The 18,356-nt window shown below is 43.8% G+C and overlaps 1 protein-coding gene across 1 annotated transcript in view; it reads left to right on the top strand.

Moving 5' to 3' along the window:
- Positions 1-9,273: 9,273 nt before the first annotated feature.
- The window catches only part of LIN54 (lin-54 DREAM MuvB core complex component), a 63,902-nt gene continuing 54,819 nt past the window's right edge, over positions 9,274-18,356 (top strand). The window contains 2 exon segments of the mRNA XM_027544912.1: positions 9,274-9,360; positions 9,679-9,720. Of these exon segments, the coding sequence (XP_027400713.1) occupies positions 9,705-9,720 (16 nt within the window). The 5' untranslated portion in view covers positions 9,274-9,360; positions 9,679-9,704.

Below are 18,356 nucleotides of genomic sequence, written 5' to 3'. Positions count from 1 at the left end.
CAGACAGTCGGACATGACTGGGGACTAAGCACAGCACAGAAGGGTCACAAATTACGCGATTCAGAAGACAACGGAGTAATATGTTGGCGTGATAAAAGGGAAGGTGTCTGGACCTTACCTTTTAATGGTTTTCCCTTCAGCTGTACCTTTTCTTTGGGGATAGTTCAGTCAACACTATCATTCTAACAAAACAGAAGTGAAAACCCACTGCTCCCCCATAACACCCTCACACCCATCTACACATTGACTTTTCCTTTAATTTACCCCAGCAGTGGTAGATGATGGAACCATTCAGTAATGGTTTTTAAGATTTAACTCAGGGCTTGGGGAGAGCAGAAGGAAATTACACGTGTGTGATGCGGCAAACCTCACACTGGCATTGTGCTCAGGGAAGGTAGGCCTTTCTTCATTTCCTCAGGTAGATCATGGGCGATCTAGGCAGGAGCCTGCAAGCGTTTTCTGTTAAGGGTCAAACTGTATTTTAGATATTGTGAGTCACATTGTCATCTTTGCTGCTTCTGCTTCTACTTCATCTTCTTTTCCCCCTTTTCCCTTCTTCTTCCATTTACAAGTATAAAAATACAGAAACATTCTTAGCTTGTGGGCCATCAAAAACAGGCTGGATGTGCCCTGTGAGACAATTTAATTTGCCAGCCCTGCTCTACACCATTTATCGTAACTCCATTTCCTTTTGAGAGTGAATGGTTGAAGACGACATATGCAGTCTAGGTCCGGCCAGTGCATCGTGATGAGAAGCCTTCCAGGGGACAAGTTTAACCTTGCAACTAAAAAGTGGTGCAGGGGAAGAAATCTCTCTCCCCTGTGGTTAATATTTGTGTGTCGTGTGTGTTATGTGGGTATGGTACTCGGTGGCAGCCACTGGAAGGCAAGCCTGTGAATGAAAACCTTGAGAACTGTGGCACGGCAAGGAGGAATGAGCCAGGAAGTTTAAGGATATCTTTTCTCTACTGAATTATCCTAGAGAAGTCTATTTCTATGCTATTTATTTTATGAGCTGTGCAGACAGTTCGTGGTGGTCCAATGGTTGGGACTCCACACTCCCAATGCAGGGGCCTGGATTTGATCCCTGATCTGGAAGCTGGGTTCCACATGCTGCAACCAGGAGTTAGCATGCTGCAACTGAAGACCCCTAGTAACTATGACACAGTACAGCCAAATAAATAAGTAAATAATACATAGGGGCAACCCATAAGGACCTACACATAGCACTGGGAACTCTGCTCAATGTTATGTGGCACCTTGGAAGCAAGGGGAGTTTGGGGGAGAATGGATACATGTATATATAGGGCTGAGTCCCTTTACTATCTATCTGAAACTATCACAACATTGTTAATTGGCTATGCTCCAATCCAAAATTAAAAGTTAAAAAAAATGAATGAAATATATCGGCTACTTTTCCTTGGGCTTTCTGTGACTTGCAACTGAAAGCAGATTAGTTACTATAGTCAGTAAGTTATAACTATGTAGCAGATAGCTTTGTGGGTAGCTTTATGAGTTCACCTGCTCCAGGCCAGGGCCAGGTCTAGAATTTTTACAGAGGAAGAACAAAGAATAACAGTTTCATTGGAATAAGGAGGTTAATTCTGTGTAAGCACTGCAATTTACAAAAGATGGAAGGGTCATTTGTCTTTGTCAAAGAAAGGGGGTGTTTTCATGAAGATTATAAAGTATGAAAGTGCTCTGACCTCCTCCCATGCTACACCTGTTTAGGCTGATGTACACTGCATCTTCACATGTACCGCCTCTGCTGGTTGGAATCAATGTTCCCAATTCTTCATTTCCTCTTTGTACTAGTATTTGTAATACATCCATACCCTTTGCAGTACCTCTCACTAGAGTACAAATATATACCCTCCATCTCATTGATGTTGGGCTTGGTTGTAAGACTTGTTTTGGCCAATGGAACATAAGCAGAAGTGACAGTGTGCCCGTTGATTAAAGGGGAGTGTTAGTTGCTCAAGTCTTATCTGACTCTTTGTGACCCCATGGATTGTAGACCCCACCAGGCTCCTCTGTCCGTGGAATTCTCCAGGCAAGAATACTTGAGTGGGTAACCATTCCCTTCTCCAGGGGATCATCCCAACCCAGGGATCTCCTGAATTGCAGGCAGACTCTTTACCATCTGAGCCACCAAGTTAAAGCAGAGGGGTAACCTTTAAAAGGATACCATGTCTCCACTCCATTTTGATGTGTTCCTGTGATCCACTAGGAGAAGAGCGTGCCCTAGGGAGCTAATGCCCTGTTAGCTTGGGCCCAGAATTAAAATATATGGAACCGATGGAAGCCCAACCAAAAGCCTAGGTTCCCACCTGGCCTACCTGAGCCCAGCGATCTAGGCTAAACCAGGAGAAAAATAAATGCTTGTGATTATAAGCCATGAACAATTGTAAGATATTTTATAATTACAACGAGAAGCAAAGACTTCCCTGGGTTTTTCTCAAAGTGAAAGTCACTCAGTCATGTCTGTCTCTTTGCACGCCCATGGACTAGATAGTCCATGGAATTCTCCAGGCCAGAATACTGGAGTGGGTAGCCATTCCCTTCTCCAGGGGATCTTCCCAATGCAGGGATCAAACCCAGGTTTCCCTCATCGTAGACAGGTTCTTTACCAGCTGAGCCACAATTCTAGTGGTTAATAATTCCCCTGCCAATGCAGGGAACATCAGTTTGATCCCTGATCCGAGAAGATTCCACATGTTGAGGGGCAACTAAGCCTGTGCACCCCAGCTACTGAACCCCAGCTCTAGAGCCTGTGCTCCACAACTAGAGAGGTCACTGCAACAAGAAGCCACGCATCTCAAGTAAAGAGAAGCCCCCACTTGCCACAACTAGAGAAAAGCTCATGCACAGCAACAAAGACCCAGCGCAGCCAAAAATAAACAAATTGAATACTTAAAGAAGGCAACTAAAAAAAACCTCTTCCTAGTTTTTAGTCTTTCTGGAGGCAGACATTTCCTTTTCCCAACTAGATGGAAAGGGGAACATATTCCTTCAAACTCATTAAACTCTTTGTGAATGTATGTTAATTGCTCAGTCATGTCTGACTCTGTGCAACCCCATGGACTGTAGCCTGTCAGGCTCCTTTGTCCTTGGGGTTTCTCAGGCAAGAATACTGGAATGGGTTGCCATTGCCTTCTCTGATACTGATCTACATTCCCTTATTCCAAACCCTTTCGTAGCAATGTGTTTTGGAATTGAGGATATTTTGAGTTTTAGAAAGCAAGTGCACAAATTTTAAGAACTGTCTTTTTTCCTTTTAACACAAACTTTAATGGATAATTTACACGTGTTATAATAAAACACATCCATTGTAAGTATACTCAATGAGTTTAGGCCATGGTATATGCCCTTATACAACCAAGACCACAATTAAGGTCAAACACATTTCCACCACCTCAGAAAGTTCCTTCCAAACTCTTTACTGCTACTGCTAAGTCACTTCAGTTGTGTCCGACTCTGTGCAACCCCATAGACGGCAGCCCACCAGGCTCCCCCATCTCTGGGATTCTCCAGGCAAGAACACTGGAGTGGGTTGCCATTTCCTTCTCCAATGCATGAAAGTGAAAGTGAAGTCGCTCAGTCGAGTCCGACCCTCATCGACCCCATGGACTGCAGCCTTCCAGGCTCCTCCATCCATGGGATTTTCCAGGCAAGAGTACTGGAGTGGGGTGCCATTGCCTTCTCCGAACTCTTTAGCCTTTATCAAATTCCATAATCAAACACGTTCATATTTCTGCATTGACATATGTATATTCACATGAGATGTTCTGATCAGAGATCAGATCAGATCGGTCGCTCAGCCGTGTCCGACTCTTTGCAACCCCATGAATCGCAGCATGCCAGGCCTCCCTGTCCATCACCAACTCCCGGAGTTCACTCAGACTCATGTCCATTGAGTCAGTGATGCCATCCAGCCATCTCATCCTCTGTTGTCCCCTTCTCCTCCTGCCCCCAATCCCTCCCAGCATCAGAGTCTTTTCCAGTGAGTCAACTCTTTGCATGAGGTGGCCAAAGTACTGGAGTCTCAGCTTTAGCATTATTCCTTCCAAAGAAATCCCAGGGCTGATCTCCTTCAGAATGGACTGGTTGGATCTCCTTGCAGTCCAAGGGACTCTCAAGAGTCTTCTCCAGCATCACAGTTCTAAAGCATCAATTCTTCGGCGCTCAGCCTTCTTCACAGTCCAACTCTCACATCCATACATGACCACAGGAATAACCATAGCCTTGACTAGGCGGACCTCTGTTGGCAAAGTAATGTCTCTGCTTTTGAATATGCTATCTAGGTTGGTCATAACTTTCCTTCCAAGGAGTAAGCGTCTTTTAATTTCATGGCTGCAGTCACCATCTGCAGTGATTTTGGAGCCTAGAAAAATAAAGTCTGACACCGTTTCCACTGTTTCCCCATCTATTTCCCATGAAGTGATGGGACCAGGTGTCATGATCTTCGTTTTCTGAATGTTGAGCTTTAAGCCAACTTTTTCACTCTCCACTTTCACTTTCATCAAGAGGCTTTTTAGTTCCTCTTCAGTTTCTGCCATAAGGGTGGTGTCATCTGCATATCTCAGGTTATTGATATTTCTCCCGGCAATCTTGATTCCAGCTTGTGTTTCTTCCAGTCCAGTGTTTCTCATGATGTACTCTGCATAGAAGTTAAATAAACAGGGTGACAATATACAGCCTTGACGTACTCCGTTTCCTATTTGGAACCAGTCTGTTGTTCCATGTCCAGTTCTAACTGTTGCTTCCTGACCTGCATGCAAATTTCTCAAGAGGCAGGTCAGGTGGTCTGGTATTCCCATCTCTTTCAGAATTTTCCACAGTTTATTGTGATCCACACAGTCAAAGGCTTTGGCATAGTCAATAAAGCAGAAATAGATGTTTTTCTGGAACTCTCTTGCTTTTTCCATGATCCAGTGGATGTTGGCAATTTGATCTCTGGTTCCTCTGCCTTTTCTAAAACCAGCTTGAACATCAGGAAGTTCACGGTTCACATATTGCTGAAGCCTGGCTTGGAGAATTTTGAGCATTACTTTACTAGCGTGTGAGATGAGTGCAACTGTGCAGTAGTTTGAGCATTCTTTGTTCTAGAGAACATTAATACCTTATTGTCATATTGCTCTTCCTACTAAATGAGTTTGCCATAAGCTTCCAGAAACTTTTCAGTTTTCAAAACATTTTGGATTTTAAAATTGTTGATAAGGGGTTTGTATATGTATTATAAAAAGTTATGTGATAATGAAAAAGAAATAAAAGTGATAATTACACCTATATAGATTTACACATGATGGTTGCTTTATAGAGACATCCTGGATTTATGAAAATGGGCCCAAGAGCAAAGGAACTTGTAAATAATCATTTGGAAATGAATATATTTAAAAAGTTAATAAAATTTTAACTTGTGTGTACTTTGTATCTAGCAGTGTATCTGGCACATAATAGGTGTCCAGTAATACATTTTGTTTTTTCATCTAAGCAACTCATACCTCTACACCATCCTTTTTTTTGTTTTAATATATTCCTGAGAAACTCTTTTTATTTAAAATCTCTTAGATTTTTCCTGTTAGTTTTTGCCTGTCACTTCCTGTAAAACTGTTCCGTCTAGTGCTGTAGTCATCAGCCACGTGTGGCTATTTATTAAATTAATAACAATGAAATGCAATGAAAATTCACACTAGCCATGTTTCCTTTGCTTGACAGCCACAGGTGAGAAGTGGCTACTATCAGACGGTGTGGATACAGAACAGTTCCACCACGGCAGACAGTTCCATAGGATAGAGTGCTCTGTCCTCTGTCGTATTCACCACTTCATTCTCCCTGCCTTGCTGAGTGTTTAGGATTTGGTAGATGATCAACAAATACTTGCTAAATAAACGCTTTTAGTCCATCTGGAAAAGCCCTGAGGCAAATATAAACAAAATTTCCCTTTTGTTTGAACAGTGGTGCTTAGGGGTTTAAGAATCCTCTCCTTGAAAAAAGTAAAAAGTTATATTTATTTTAGGCTGTACTGTAGCTTTGGTTATTACTAGTTTTCAGTCATGGTGCTCACCACATGCCAGGTACTGATCCATGTGCTTTACACATAATACCTTATTAATCTTCATGACAACCTTGTGATGATACTTTTATTTCCAGTTTATAGATGAGGAAGCAGAGATGCAAGAGGAAAGTAACTTGCTTAGGTTCACACAGCTACTAAGTAGCAAGGCCAGAATTTGTACCCAGGCAGACTGGCTCCAGAGGCCATGCAATTAATCACAACACTGAGCTCTTTGTGATTATTTTTTAATAAGGACCATTTTGTCTCTTTTTTCCACTATTTAAACCTCTCTATGTAATGTTCTTATTTATTGCATTTAGCTAGGATACCCTGGAAAATATTAAATAACTGTTATAACCCTGCATCCTTGTGGGTCCCTGATTTTACTGTGCTTCTGCCTTTTTACTCTAACGCATGATATTACTGTTGTTTTCTGATGATAATCTTGATCCAATTAAGGAACTGTGCTTCTATTTCTAGTTTGCTGAGCATTTTTAAAATTCAGAAGTGGCTGTTGAGGGCATTCCCTGGTGCTTCAGTGATTGTGACTCTTTCCTTCCACTGAAGGATGCCTGGGTTCTATCCCTGATTGGGAAATTAGGATCCTGCAGGCCACACAGCAAGGCCCCCCCCCCCCCCAAAAAAAAGCTCTAATATTGACTGTGGTGATGGCAGCATAACTTTGTGAATAAACTAAAAACAACTGAATTACACACTTTAAAAAAAGAGAAATGGCTGTTAAATGTTATATGAAACATCTCTAAGAAGTATCATTTGGCTCTTCTTCTTTAATTTAACAAACGTCCTAAGTAGATTTCTTAATGTTAAATCATCATTCTTGGAATGAAGTGTACTTTGTTACAGTGCGAACTTTTTTATTACTGTGTTACTGGATTTTATGTCTTAATACTCAATTTTGTCTTTGTAACAAAGTCATAGTGAGAATAGGATTCTCCTTTTCTTTTGGTGCTCTTTGCCTTGGGGGGGTTTTTAGTATACAGATTATGCTAGCCTTGTGGAATAACCTGAGAATTTTTCTCCTTTTGTGGGAGTCTTTGTTTCCCTAGGTTCCAGCCCAGTTTGGGTACCCATCTCACTCTCTTCTTCCTTCCGGAGGTGCCCCATGGTAACCACGAGGATGTTTTCTTTCTGCTGCTGCTGCTTAGTCGCTTCAGTCGTGTCCGACTCTTGTTTTCTTACACTAGCCCTCAAAGCTCTTCATAAATGGAACTCACCTACTGATCCTTAAGAACGCCTGGGCATCATTCAGCTTTTTCAACATTTCCGTGCACAGACCCGGACTCTGCTAATTTCATGCCACTTGCCTTGCTAAGTCCTAACCATAGAATTTGAGGTAGACGGGATGGGTGTGCTGTTGATTCTGGCAAAATAGAACTAACATTTGAGGCAGACAGTGTGTGTAGCTGCTTGACATCCCTCACTTTACATGATCGTCAGGATCCTGGGAAGCTTTGTTATTTTTCTTTTGTAGATGGGAAAAGAAACTTGATAACGTTATATACCAATTAGTGAAGGTGCCAGAATTTGAAACCAGGACTGCTTGACTCCACAGTGACTTTTGCTTCCACTACAGCATGCCTCACCTCCTCCATTGTGTTCCCAAGCTTCAGCCTCCCTCGTTGACCTGTTTGTCCTCCGTGCTCCATTAGCAATTAGACTGCACCACACCATTTATATTTCGTATACTCTGTATATTTTCTGTTGTTTCCTCTGCAGTTTTTGCCTCACACAGGGCAGTTACTAACGGAATCTCTGTGCGTGTGCTGATCCGACTCCAAATTTGGGTATCTTTTCTTACTTTATAAAAAGAATAGCGGGAAAAATACAAGGAAAAGGTGACCAAACACCAAGAATTTGGATTGTGTTAGTCTTGGCAGTACACTGTTTAAAAAAAAAAAAAAAGTCCCTTTCAAAATAAGTTTAACTCTGCGTGCTGTTCTAGGGGCTTTTTAGCGACCCCTGCAAAACAGCGCCTCAGAAACTAAGAGATTATGTGACGACCGATCACTTTCCCACGCAAGAACATCAAACAGCGGCAAGACGCTGGAAATCGCACCTACTGCACAGACTTCCTAACAAGGAAAGCTGGACGATAAAGCAGTCCCTCCAACCGCAGGCGCGATCCCGCGCTTCCCCCCCACCCCCCTCCCGGGCTCAGCCGGATGGAACATTCCATGCGAAAGCTTTGACAGAGCGCCCACTCGGCGTCACGTGGAGCCGGAGCGCACTCGCGGAGCCTTGCGAGATGACGCCGGGTAGGGTTGCCAAGGGGTGGGGCCAGGCGCCGCGGAAGGGGCGGGAAGGAAGCCGGCCGGAGAGGCGGGGCTGGCCGAGCGGAGGGGCGGGCCGAGAGGGGCGCGCGGGAGGGGAGGGCCCAGCGTATTATGGGATGCGGCGGTGGAATGGCGCTGGGCGCGTGATTTTGAACAAACCCGGGTCTGTGTCTCGGAGGCGCCGCCGCCGCCGCGGCTGCTGGGAGCCCAGGGAGCGCGGCGTGAGAAGGAGGCGGCGGCGCCGCCGGCTTTGGTGAGTGTCAGCCCGCCAGGGTGGGGGCCCCCGGGCAGGCGGGCGGGAAAGGGGGCGCGCGGGAGGGGGCGCCGGACCGCCCCCTCCGGGAGCCCGGGCTAGAGGGGTCATGGCGGAGAGCGGGAACCTGCAGTCTTGGGGGCCGCCGCGCCCCATCTCCCGGGCCGCAGGAGGCGGGAGGATCCTCCGGGCTCGGCCCCTTCCCGCCGGCACTCGAGAGGGCGGCTGTCACCCGGCTGGGCCGGCGCTCGGCCGGCAGCCCGCCCTTCCCGGCGATCCGGAGGAAGGGCTCCCGCGGCTGTTGACACGCAAGCTGCGCGGCCCGAAGAGCCGCCGTGTCGGCCCCGGGTTTCTGGGAACCGGTTTGGCTGCTGTGTCATTTTGTACCAGCCCCTCCTTTTCCCTGCTGCCCGCCGCCCCGTCCTTCCTGTGCCCGTTTGTAGTGGTGTCTTCTTCGTGTCTGTCCGTTTTCCTCGCGAAGCCCACCGGCTAAATGTCATAATGTTCCCGAGGTGCATGGGTTAGGGAGCGGGCCAGCACTCAGCTTGGCCAAGCAACGGTAAGCACCAAGCGGAGTGCGGGTGGCCGGGGCTGGCGGTGGGGAAGTAAAGTTTACAGATGAAAAAATTGGGAAGGCTGGATACTCTCAGCGTCTAGCCGGCTGCATATAGAAAACGGCGACGGGCTTGGGTGATGCTAGCACTCGTTTAAGCCTGAAGCTATCGACTTTTCTATGGAGTTGTCATTCAAGCCAGGTAAGGAAATGAAATGCCTTATTCAGCTTCTACCCCTTCTCTTCTTAAACTAACTTCTGAAAAAAGACAGTAGAGTGGCTCTGTTCGAAACCTGGAAATTCAGTTTGCTCATTTCAGATAGATCTTTTAGAGCTTATGGTGTAGTTGAATGGTGGGCACAGAATTTACCTTTTAAAAAATGGGTGGTTATCAAATCTGAAATTAGCAAAGGTAGCCAATTTAGTTTTTTAGAAAAATTTTATTCCTTTCAGAAGCCATGCAGCTTATGTTTTCTTGTTATTTCTTTGATGATTAAAACATGCCTATCTTCTCTTTTAGTTATTTATTAAACTACATGATGAGAGATGCTGGTGGAGCTGGGTAGGTAATTCTAGGGTCTTTTCTAAAGCACGCTGCTTATTTTCACTGTATCAAAAATTTCAGCGGCAGATTTTTTTTGTTAATTTGATGATTTAGATTCTAAAAACGTTTGGCAAAAAAAATTTTAACTCCGAGGTATATTTTCTGTATTTTAGAGATTGTTCACTCATGAGTAGGATCCGTACGTTTTAAACCTAGTTACTCTTTGACGTCTTAAACCAAACGAACTGGAAGTCACAGTGTTTATGGACAGAAATGATCAGAGGAGTTCGCAACTTTTATTTTGAAAACTTAGACGTCTTGACCACGGTATCTGCGTAAGAATCAATGCCTGTAAATTTACAAATGTATCAGAGAGGTCTGAAGTGCGGTGGGAAACAGCCCATTCTGTCAAAAGCGGTGCTGGCGGTGGAGGAAAATGTCAGAGCTGGTGAATGACACTCCAGGTCTTGATCCTGTTGTTGTTGTTTCGTGTCTGCGATGGACACCGCGCATCAAAGGCATTCCATCATCTCTCTCAAGTTGCTGTCCTGAAAGTGGCAAAGAGTGGAAGCTCTTGGTGGTCCCTCTGCCCCCTTACGCTTTTTTTTTTTTCTTCTGCTCTTCAAAACAAAAGTATGCCGGACTGGGGACGCTGCAGGTAGCGCGATTTCCCCTCCGTGGCGGGGTGAAAGGTCTCGGCGTGGGTTGTGTGTGCAGTGGTGTCTCCCCGAGCATTTGAAGGTTGGCGGGGCCGGCGGGAGGTTTCCCCGGATATGTGGGTGTGCGCCTCTCGGGAGGGGAGGGCCGGGGAGGGGAGGAGGAGGAAGGGGGAGGTTACTGGCGGCGGCGGCAGCGGCGGCGGCCCGGGCTCGGGCTGTCGGGGAAGCTGCTGAGCTGTGATGGTGATGACGAGGTGAAAATGGCGGATCTTTCGAAATACAATCCCGGCCCCTGACATACCAGAGGCGGCGGCCGCGGCGGCGTCGCCACCCGGGACTCCGTCCGCGGCCCCAGGGTTCCCCAGTAGCGTTCCAGGTCCGGCAGACGAGGGGAGGAAGCGGCTGGCCGGAGCCACCGTGCACACGCAAAAGCAGCACCGCCCGGGCTCGGGATTGCCCGGGACCTTCTGGAGCCCCCACCTCGGAGCCGGAGGGAGGAGAAAGCGGCCGCCGCCGGAGGTAGAGGAGCCAGGGGCTACCCTAGGGCTGCTCGGTTGCGAGGTCGCTTTATTTGTGGGGAGGGGGCGGGTGGGCGAAGGATCGCCCCGCGGATCAAGGAAGGGCTAGTTTAGAGTGCAAAGGATCGGCAGGCTCGTCATGACATCAACATTATTCTTTTGAGTATTAAGAGGACTCGAGTTTGCTCTTATACCCAAGGCTGCTGCTGAGGCCTAGAGGAACCGCTAGCAGTTATCCTGGTTTCCTGATTGAATGTTTAAAATATCCACTCCGGCGGGTGTTGGTTTGATGATGTCCAACAGTTTATAGGGTTGTACGTGTCTTTAGGGAGGCCAAACGTTGTCATTTTATTCTGCATTTAAGCTCTGGGTCTTAGATCATAGTCTGTAACTTGTTGGGGTGTGGATGTTCACGTTTTGTGAGCCTATGGACCAGTTCTGTAATCACTGAAATGTTGTCTCTTTCTTTGATGGCTCTGTCATCTATAGAGGACTCCTTGGCCCTTGCCATTCGGCAGATGACAATTGAGATACTGTCAGTCATATCAAATCTATGTGTTTCCCTGCCTCTCATCCATTTCATGAATTCAGAGAGTAAAGTGATGGGAGATTTTACAGTAGATTTTATGATCCAAGTGAAATACAGCTTTGGGAGCCCTGTTTTGGTTCACAAGTTTTGCCTTCATTGTTAAGAAGGAAGTTGTGATGACTTGATGCTCACACTTGATATGAGTCAAATTTTAAGTTGGTTAAAGACGAATTGAGACCTCTGGTTTTTTTCCCTACTGGACTTTTTAGCCCTTTGTTTCAAGAGCTGGAGAGTTGGGCTGATTGAGCTTTTGACAGCCACAGTCTGGTTTTGTTAGGTTGCTTAAAGATCCATGTGTGCTTTAGATTGTGCTGCAGATCCTCAACAGTAGTGTTACTGAAAAGTTACATATGAATCACATTTTTATACATTAACTTGGGGCCCTCTGATTTTTTTTTCCTCCAGCTTTTGTAGTGGTAGGTTGGGTCAGTTGAAGGTTGAGTATATGAGTGAACAGAGAGATGAATGTTTAAGAAATGTACCCTGGTAATGTTTATGATTAGCAATGGTTTTCCATATCCAAGTTTCCTACAAAGAGATGATGTCATAGCATGTCATACAGTTTTATTCTTTGTGTGTTCTGTTCAGAGAGGAAATATTTTGTGTGTATGTGTGTGTATAGCTTGCACATTGTGTGTCCAAATTTATTCACTAGAGGACTGAGAGACCAAAAGTATTTTTTCGGGGGAAATAACTGAGGGGTACTCAGAGGTTTTAGTTAATGAGTTTTTTAAATCGTTTTTTCCTGATGTTTTATCCAGTAGGAATTTGATTGTTGTTACTGTTTTTTCTTATAACTCTTACATTGCAGTTGTTTGGTCTCTGCCGACTCAGATGCTAAGTCAGTGCTAAGAATTTTAAAAATAAAATAAATGAAAGTCGCTCAGTCATGTCCCCGACTCTGCAACCCCATGGACTATACAGTCCCTGGAATTCTCCAGGCCGGAATTATGGAGTGGGTAGCTGTTTCCTTCTCCAGGGGATCTTCCCAACCCAGGGATCTAACCCACATCTCCCGCATTGCAGGCAGAATCTTTACCAGCTGAGCCACCGGGGAAGCCCAATAAATAATAAAGAAACATGCTTATTCATTGGCTTTTTTTGTTTTTGTTTTTTAAATCACCCATTGCCATTGTCTTTTTGTCATTCCTTGTGATTGTCTTTAAAGACCAGTTTTTAGATTATTGTTGAAAGACTTGCTTTTTAATAGTTAGAAGTGTGTTAGCAGTGAAGAGTTATGCCAGTGGAGTTAGTCGGGTGTCTTTTTTGGTGAAGAGGAGCATTGAAGATTCCTGCTACTTTTTTTTTTGAATGTTACTGTTGGATATCTACCGTGTGTCGCGTACTGTGCTAGGGCTTGGAGACAGCTCAGTATCTTTGCCTTTGCAGACTGTTCATGGGGTTCTCGCAACAAGAATACTGGGGTAGTCTGCTATTCCCTCCTCCAGGAAACTTTCACTTTTGGAATTGGTGGAGGTAACATTGGAAGGATAGGTTGGGTAGGGCCGTAATGCAGAAGGCCTCAGGGTTACAGAAAATGTTTGAGTAGGAGAGTGACAGCCTCAGAGGTGCACTCAGGTGAGATAAGTCCTGTAGCTTTTTCTGTGGGATGTGTCGCAGATAAGAGAAGATAAAGGTAAAAAATAACAGTAGTTGGCTCTGAGCTTCGGAGATTTAAAAACTCTTGGTTGCAGTGGGAAGGAAATATTGTGAAGGTGTAATCTGCATGATATATGACGGATTAAAAATCTTAGGAGGAGGGGATTCCTTGGTGGTCCAGTGGTTGGGACTCCGAGCTGTCACTGCCCAGGGCCCTGGTTCAATCTCTGGTCATCGAACTAAAATCCCACATGCCATGTGGCACAGCTCCCCTCCCCCCACAAATTATAAAAATTAAACAAGATAGAAGTCAGGAGAAGCTAATTTAGATAGAGAAAGAAGAGAAGAATTTTCATTTGTGCTGTAGCATACCACGTAACTATCTTCACAGTAACTCTGCTAGTAAACTGGGGCTTAAAGAGATTAGTGCTTAGGGATACACGATAAGCAATGAGGAGAGTCAAGATTTGGAAACACATCTTTCTGATTTGAATCTCCATGTTTTTTCCTCCATGTTAGTCTTACAGCATGAATAACGTACAGTCCCCCTTTAAAGGGGAAAAATATTGTGAATTGTCAGGATTGGCCTAAATAGTTTCACTGTATTAAAATACTTAATTTTTAGATGTATATAAATTCCTTATGCTTATTGCTTTTAGGGAAGTATAAATGAAATAAAAACAAAACTATAGAGCCAGTAAAATTTAGGGTGATGAATGATGTTTTGATGAAATGGAAACTTTGCTTGCATAGTCTGCCTTGACTAGACGTGGAGCTTTCTATATGCTGTGTGGGGGTATGCGTGCTCAGTCACTTAGTCGTGTCAGACTCTTTGGGACCCCATGGACTGTAGTCCGCCAGGCTCCTCTGTCCATGGAATTCTCCAGGCAAGAATACAGAGGGGGTTGCCAGGTTCTAGTCCAGGGGATCTTCCTGACCTCCAATCGAACCCCTTCTCCTGCATTGGCAGGCAGATTCTTTACCTCTGAGCCACCTGGGAAGCCCCATGCTGTGTATCATACGATAACTCAACTCCTACACTATTTTTCTAAGTTTGAGTGTCACAGAACTTTGCTCCTTAAATCACCGGTTAGGTGGTTTGACTTCCACGTGGCTTAAATATGTCATTTACCTTGTAAGATCCTCATATACCTTTTTCTTTAGCCCACTCTAATTCTGGTACTACTGATGGTGGTAATCCAGAATATACTTTTTAAAAAATATATTACTGAAATGAAAATACAAACTTCCCAGCATTTCTTCAAGACTCGTGTCTTACAGTCCATTGCTCCCAGTTTAGTTTGAGAAATGTAATTCTGTACTTAGTTTTTGAGTTGTTGATGCTAGACTTAATGAAAGCTAAAATCCAAGTAGTATACTTAACCAGTTAGTGTTGGTTATAAGCTCTAGGTACAAAAGTATAGTTCTTAAACATCCAGGTGTTTCTGTCCCAACATCTGACAAGTTATTTATAATACGGTGGTAGTTCACCACTTTATATGATTATGTGCAAGAGTGAAAATAGTTGTTTACCAGGTTGTCCTCCACCTGTAACTAAGAAAAAGAACAGTGCTTCAGCTCTGGCAATAGTCTCAAAAAAAAAAAAAAATGTGTGAAAGCATAGAGCATTTGTCGTTTCTATCTTACTTTGTTTTTATGTTGTATTTATTTATTTTAATGTCCTAAATCAGACCCTCCATTTATCTCTGACTTGAACTAATTACTATAATAGCCTTGTAACTGGTTTCCCTGCCTTCCATCCAATAAAACTCCAAGATGAAGTTAATCCTCCCAAACTATAGCTGTGATCATGCCACTCTTCTGTTGACTTCTAAGGTCTGTCTGGGCAAGGGCTTTGGTTAATTTCCCTCTACAAAGTTGGGAAGCAATACATATTTGTTAAGTAAATACTGATAAAAATTAAAAAGTAGTTTAAAACTAAAGCTTTAAAAACGTTGTTTTATGAGCAGAAAATATTGGAAGCATGGGAAATGTGTTGTATAAATGGTATTCTTTTCTTTCCATACCTTGAGAGGTAACCCTTAATACACATGGGGTAAACTACAGCTCCTCTATCCTGTCGGCTTGTGAAAATCCTCTCTTTCTCTCTCTTCTTGGAGTGGTCCTCAGCACAGGGGTGATGAGGTTGCATGTGCTAGGGCATATCTTCCATTCCTAAGGGATAAAATTAGAGTGATGATTCATGTCACTAGATGGCCAAACCCTTTCCTGCCATGCCCACAAGCTCCTTCTGAGAGTTTTCTTTTAGCGGAGGCCACCCTGTCCTGCATGTGACCCTGATTGAAACAGCTAGGGATGTCTAATCATAAAGCAGTTATTACAATCTGCTCAGTGGCCTGTGAGGTGTGCTGGCTCCAGAACTCTGCACAGCCCATGCTACTTAGAGACTGGCCAGACCAATCAGACCTTTTCTGGTTGGAAGTTTGAACTTTACTCCTACTTCCAAGGGAGACTCCTAGTCCTATAGCTCCTGGTCTCTTTTAATAGGACCAGTCAGAAGAGGACATGTTCTTCCTAATAACAGAGCTTTAAAATACATAAAGAACTAAAAATGCACAGGAGAAACAGACAAATCCACAATCATATTTGAGAATTTTAACAGTCTGTCTCAGTAATGGATAGAAGAGGAAAAAGAAAGTCTGGAAGGTCTGAACGGCACTCTCAGCCATTTCGACCTGTTGGACATTTGTGGGGCACTCCTCTCAGCAGCCACAGAACACAGGTTCTCTTCAGGTGCATGCGCACTGTTCACCAAGATGGACCATGCGCTGAGCCTCAAACAAGTCTCCAAATGTCATCTCACACAGTGGAAATGGTAGAGTATTACACTCTCTGACAATGATAGCAGTAAATTAGAAATTGATAATAAAAGGTGGAAAAATCCCCAAATATTTGGGGATTAAATAGCACACTTCTTTATTTTCCATTTGTCTAAGATGCAATCACAAGGAATATTAGAAAAGATTTGAAGTGAATGATAATAAAAACATCGAGATTAGCAGAATGCAGTTAAAGCAGTGTTGGGGGAATTTTTAACACTAAATGTTTATTTTAGGAAAGAAGAAAGTTTTAAAATCAATGATCTAAACGAGTGTTGGCAAACTGTCTATAAAGGGACAGATGGCAACTATTTTAGGTTTTGTAGATCCCCCTCCCCCAACTATTTACAAATGTAAAAATCATTCTTGGTTGGAGAGCAATACATAAATGGACTGTGGTCTTAATTTGATCTGTAGGCTATGGTGTGTTGAATCCTGATCTGTGCTTCCATTTTAAGCTTCTAGAAGAAACAAAGTAAGCAGAAGGAGATAAAGATAATAGTCAATTAAATTAAAAAATGGACAAACTGTTGGGAAAAGTCAATGAAGCCAAAATGATTCTTGAAAATATCAATAAAACTGAAAAATCTCCAACTGATCAGAAAAAAAGGAGAAAAGACAGAAACTACCAAAATAAGAAATGAAGAGTTGCCATCTCTACAGACATTGAAATAATATTACATGTAACTTTATGCTAATAAATTTGGCAACTTAGAGGGATAGACATATTCCTTAAAAGATACAAACTATCAAATACCAAAGGTCATTTAAAAAAAAGAGATAACCGGAATAACCCTACATCTGTTTAAGAAATTGAATTTATAGTTAAATAGATGGCTTTAGTGGTGAATTCTAACAAACATTTCAGGAGGAAATAGTAACAGTTACATGTAGATGCTTCTTGAAAATTGAAAAGGGGCAATGTCTCAGCTTATTTTGTTAGACTGGCAATCGTCCCCAGAGAGCCAGTACAAAAAAACTACAGACCAAGAGCCCTTATAAGTATCAGATCAGATCAGTTGCTTAGTCATGTCCGACTCTTCGTGACCCCATGAATCACAGCATGCCAGGCCTCCCTGTCCATCACCAACTCCCGGAGTTCACTGAGACTCACGTGCATCGAGTCAGTGATGCCATCCAGCCATCCCATCCTCTGTCGTCCCCTTTTCCTCTTGCCCCCAATCCCTCCCAGCATCAGAGTTTTTTCCAGTGAGTCAACTCTTTGCATGAGGTGGCCAAAGTACTGGAGTTTCAGCTTTAGCATCATTCCTTCCAAAGAAATCCCAGGGCTGATCTCCTTCAGAATGGACTGGTTGGATCTCCTTGCAGTCCAAGGGACTCTCAAGAGTCTTCTCCAACATCACAGTTCAAAAGCATCAATTCTTCAGCGCTCAGCCTTCTTCACAGTCCAGCTCTCACATCCATACATGACCACAGGAATAACCATAGCCTTGACTAGGTGGACCTTTGTTGGCAAAGTAATGTCTCTGCTTTTGAATATGCTATCTAGGTTGGTCATAACTTTCCTTCCAAGGAGTAAGCGTCTTTTAATTTCATGGCTGCAGTCACCATCTGCAGTGATTTTGGAGCCCAAAAAAATAAAGTCTGACACTGTTTCCACTGTTTCCCCATCTATTTCCCATGAATTGATGGGACCAGGTGCCATGATCTTCGTTTTCTGAATGTTGAGCTTTAAGCCAACTTTTTCACTCTCCACTTTCACTTTCATCAAGAGGCTTTTTAAAGTTCCTCTTCAGTTTCTGCCATAAGGGTGGTGTCATCTGCATATCTCAGGTTATTGATATTTCTCCCGGCAATCTTGATTCCAGCTTGTGTTTCTTCCAGTCCAGCGTTTCTCATGATGTACTCTGCATAGAAGTTAAATAAACAGGGTGACAATATACAGCCTTGACGTACTCCGTTTCCTATTTGGAACCAGTCTGTTGTTCCATGTCCAGTTCTAACTGTTGCTTCCTGACCTGCATGCAAATTTCTCAAGAGGCAGGTCAGGTGGTCTGGTATTCCATCTCTTTCAGAATTTTCCACAGTTTATTGTGATCCACATAGTGAAAGGCTTTGGCATAGTCAATAAAGCAGAAATAGATGTTTTTCTGGAACTCTCTTGCTTTTTCCATGATCCAGCAGATGTTGACAATTTGATCTCTGGTTCCTCTGCCTTTTCTAAAACCATCTTGAACATCAGGAAGTTCACAGTTCACCTATTGCTGAAGCCTGGCTTGGAGAATTTTGAGCATTAGTTTACTAGCGTGTGAGATGAATGCAATTGTGCGGTAGTTTGAGCATTCTTTGGCATTGCCTTTCTTTGGGATTGGAATGAAAACTGACCTTTTCCAGTGCTGTGGCCACTGCTGAGTTTTCCAAATTTGCTGGCATATTGAGTGCAGCACTTTCACAGCATCATCTTTCAGGATTTGGAATAGCTCAACTG

This window comes from Bos indicus x Bos taurus, chromosome 6 (assembly GCF_003369695.1).
Source record: "Bos indicus x Bos taurus breed Angus x Brahman F1 hybrid chromosome 6, Bos_hybrid_MaternalHap_v2.0, whole genome shotgun sequence".
NCBI classification, from domain to species: Eukaryota; Metazoa; Chordata; class Mammalia; order Artiodactyla; family Bovidae; genus Bos; species Bos indicus x Bos taurus.
Note: the sequence above shows the minus strand (reverse complement) of the source record. Positions and strands in the feature narration are given on the sequence as shown.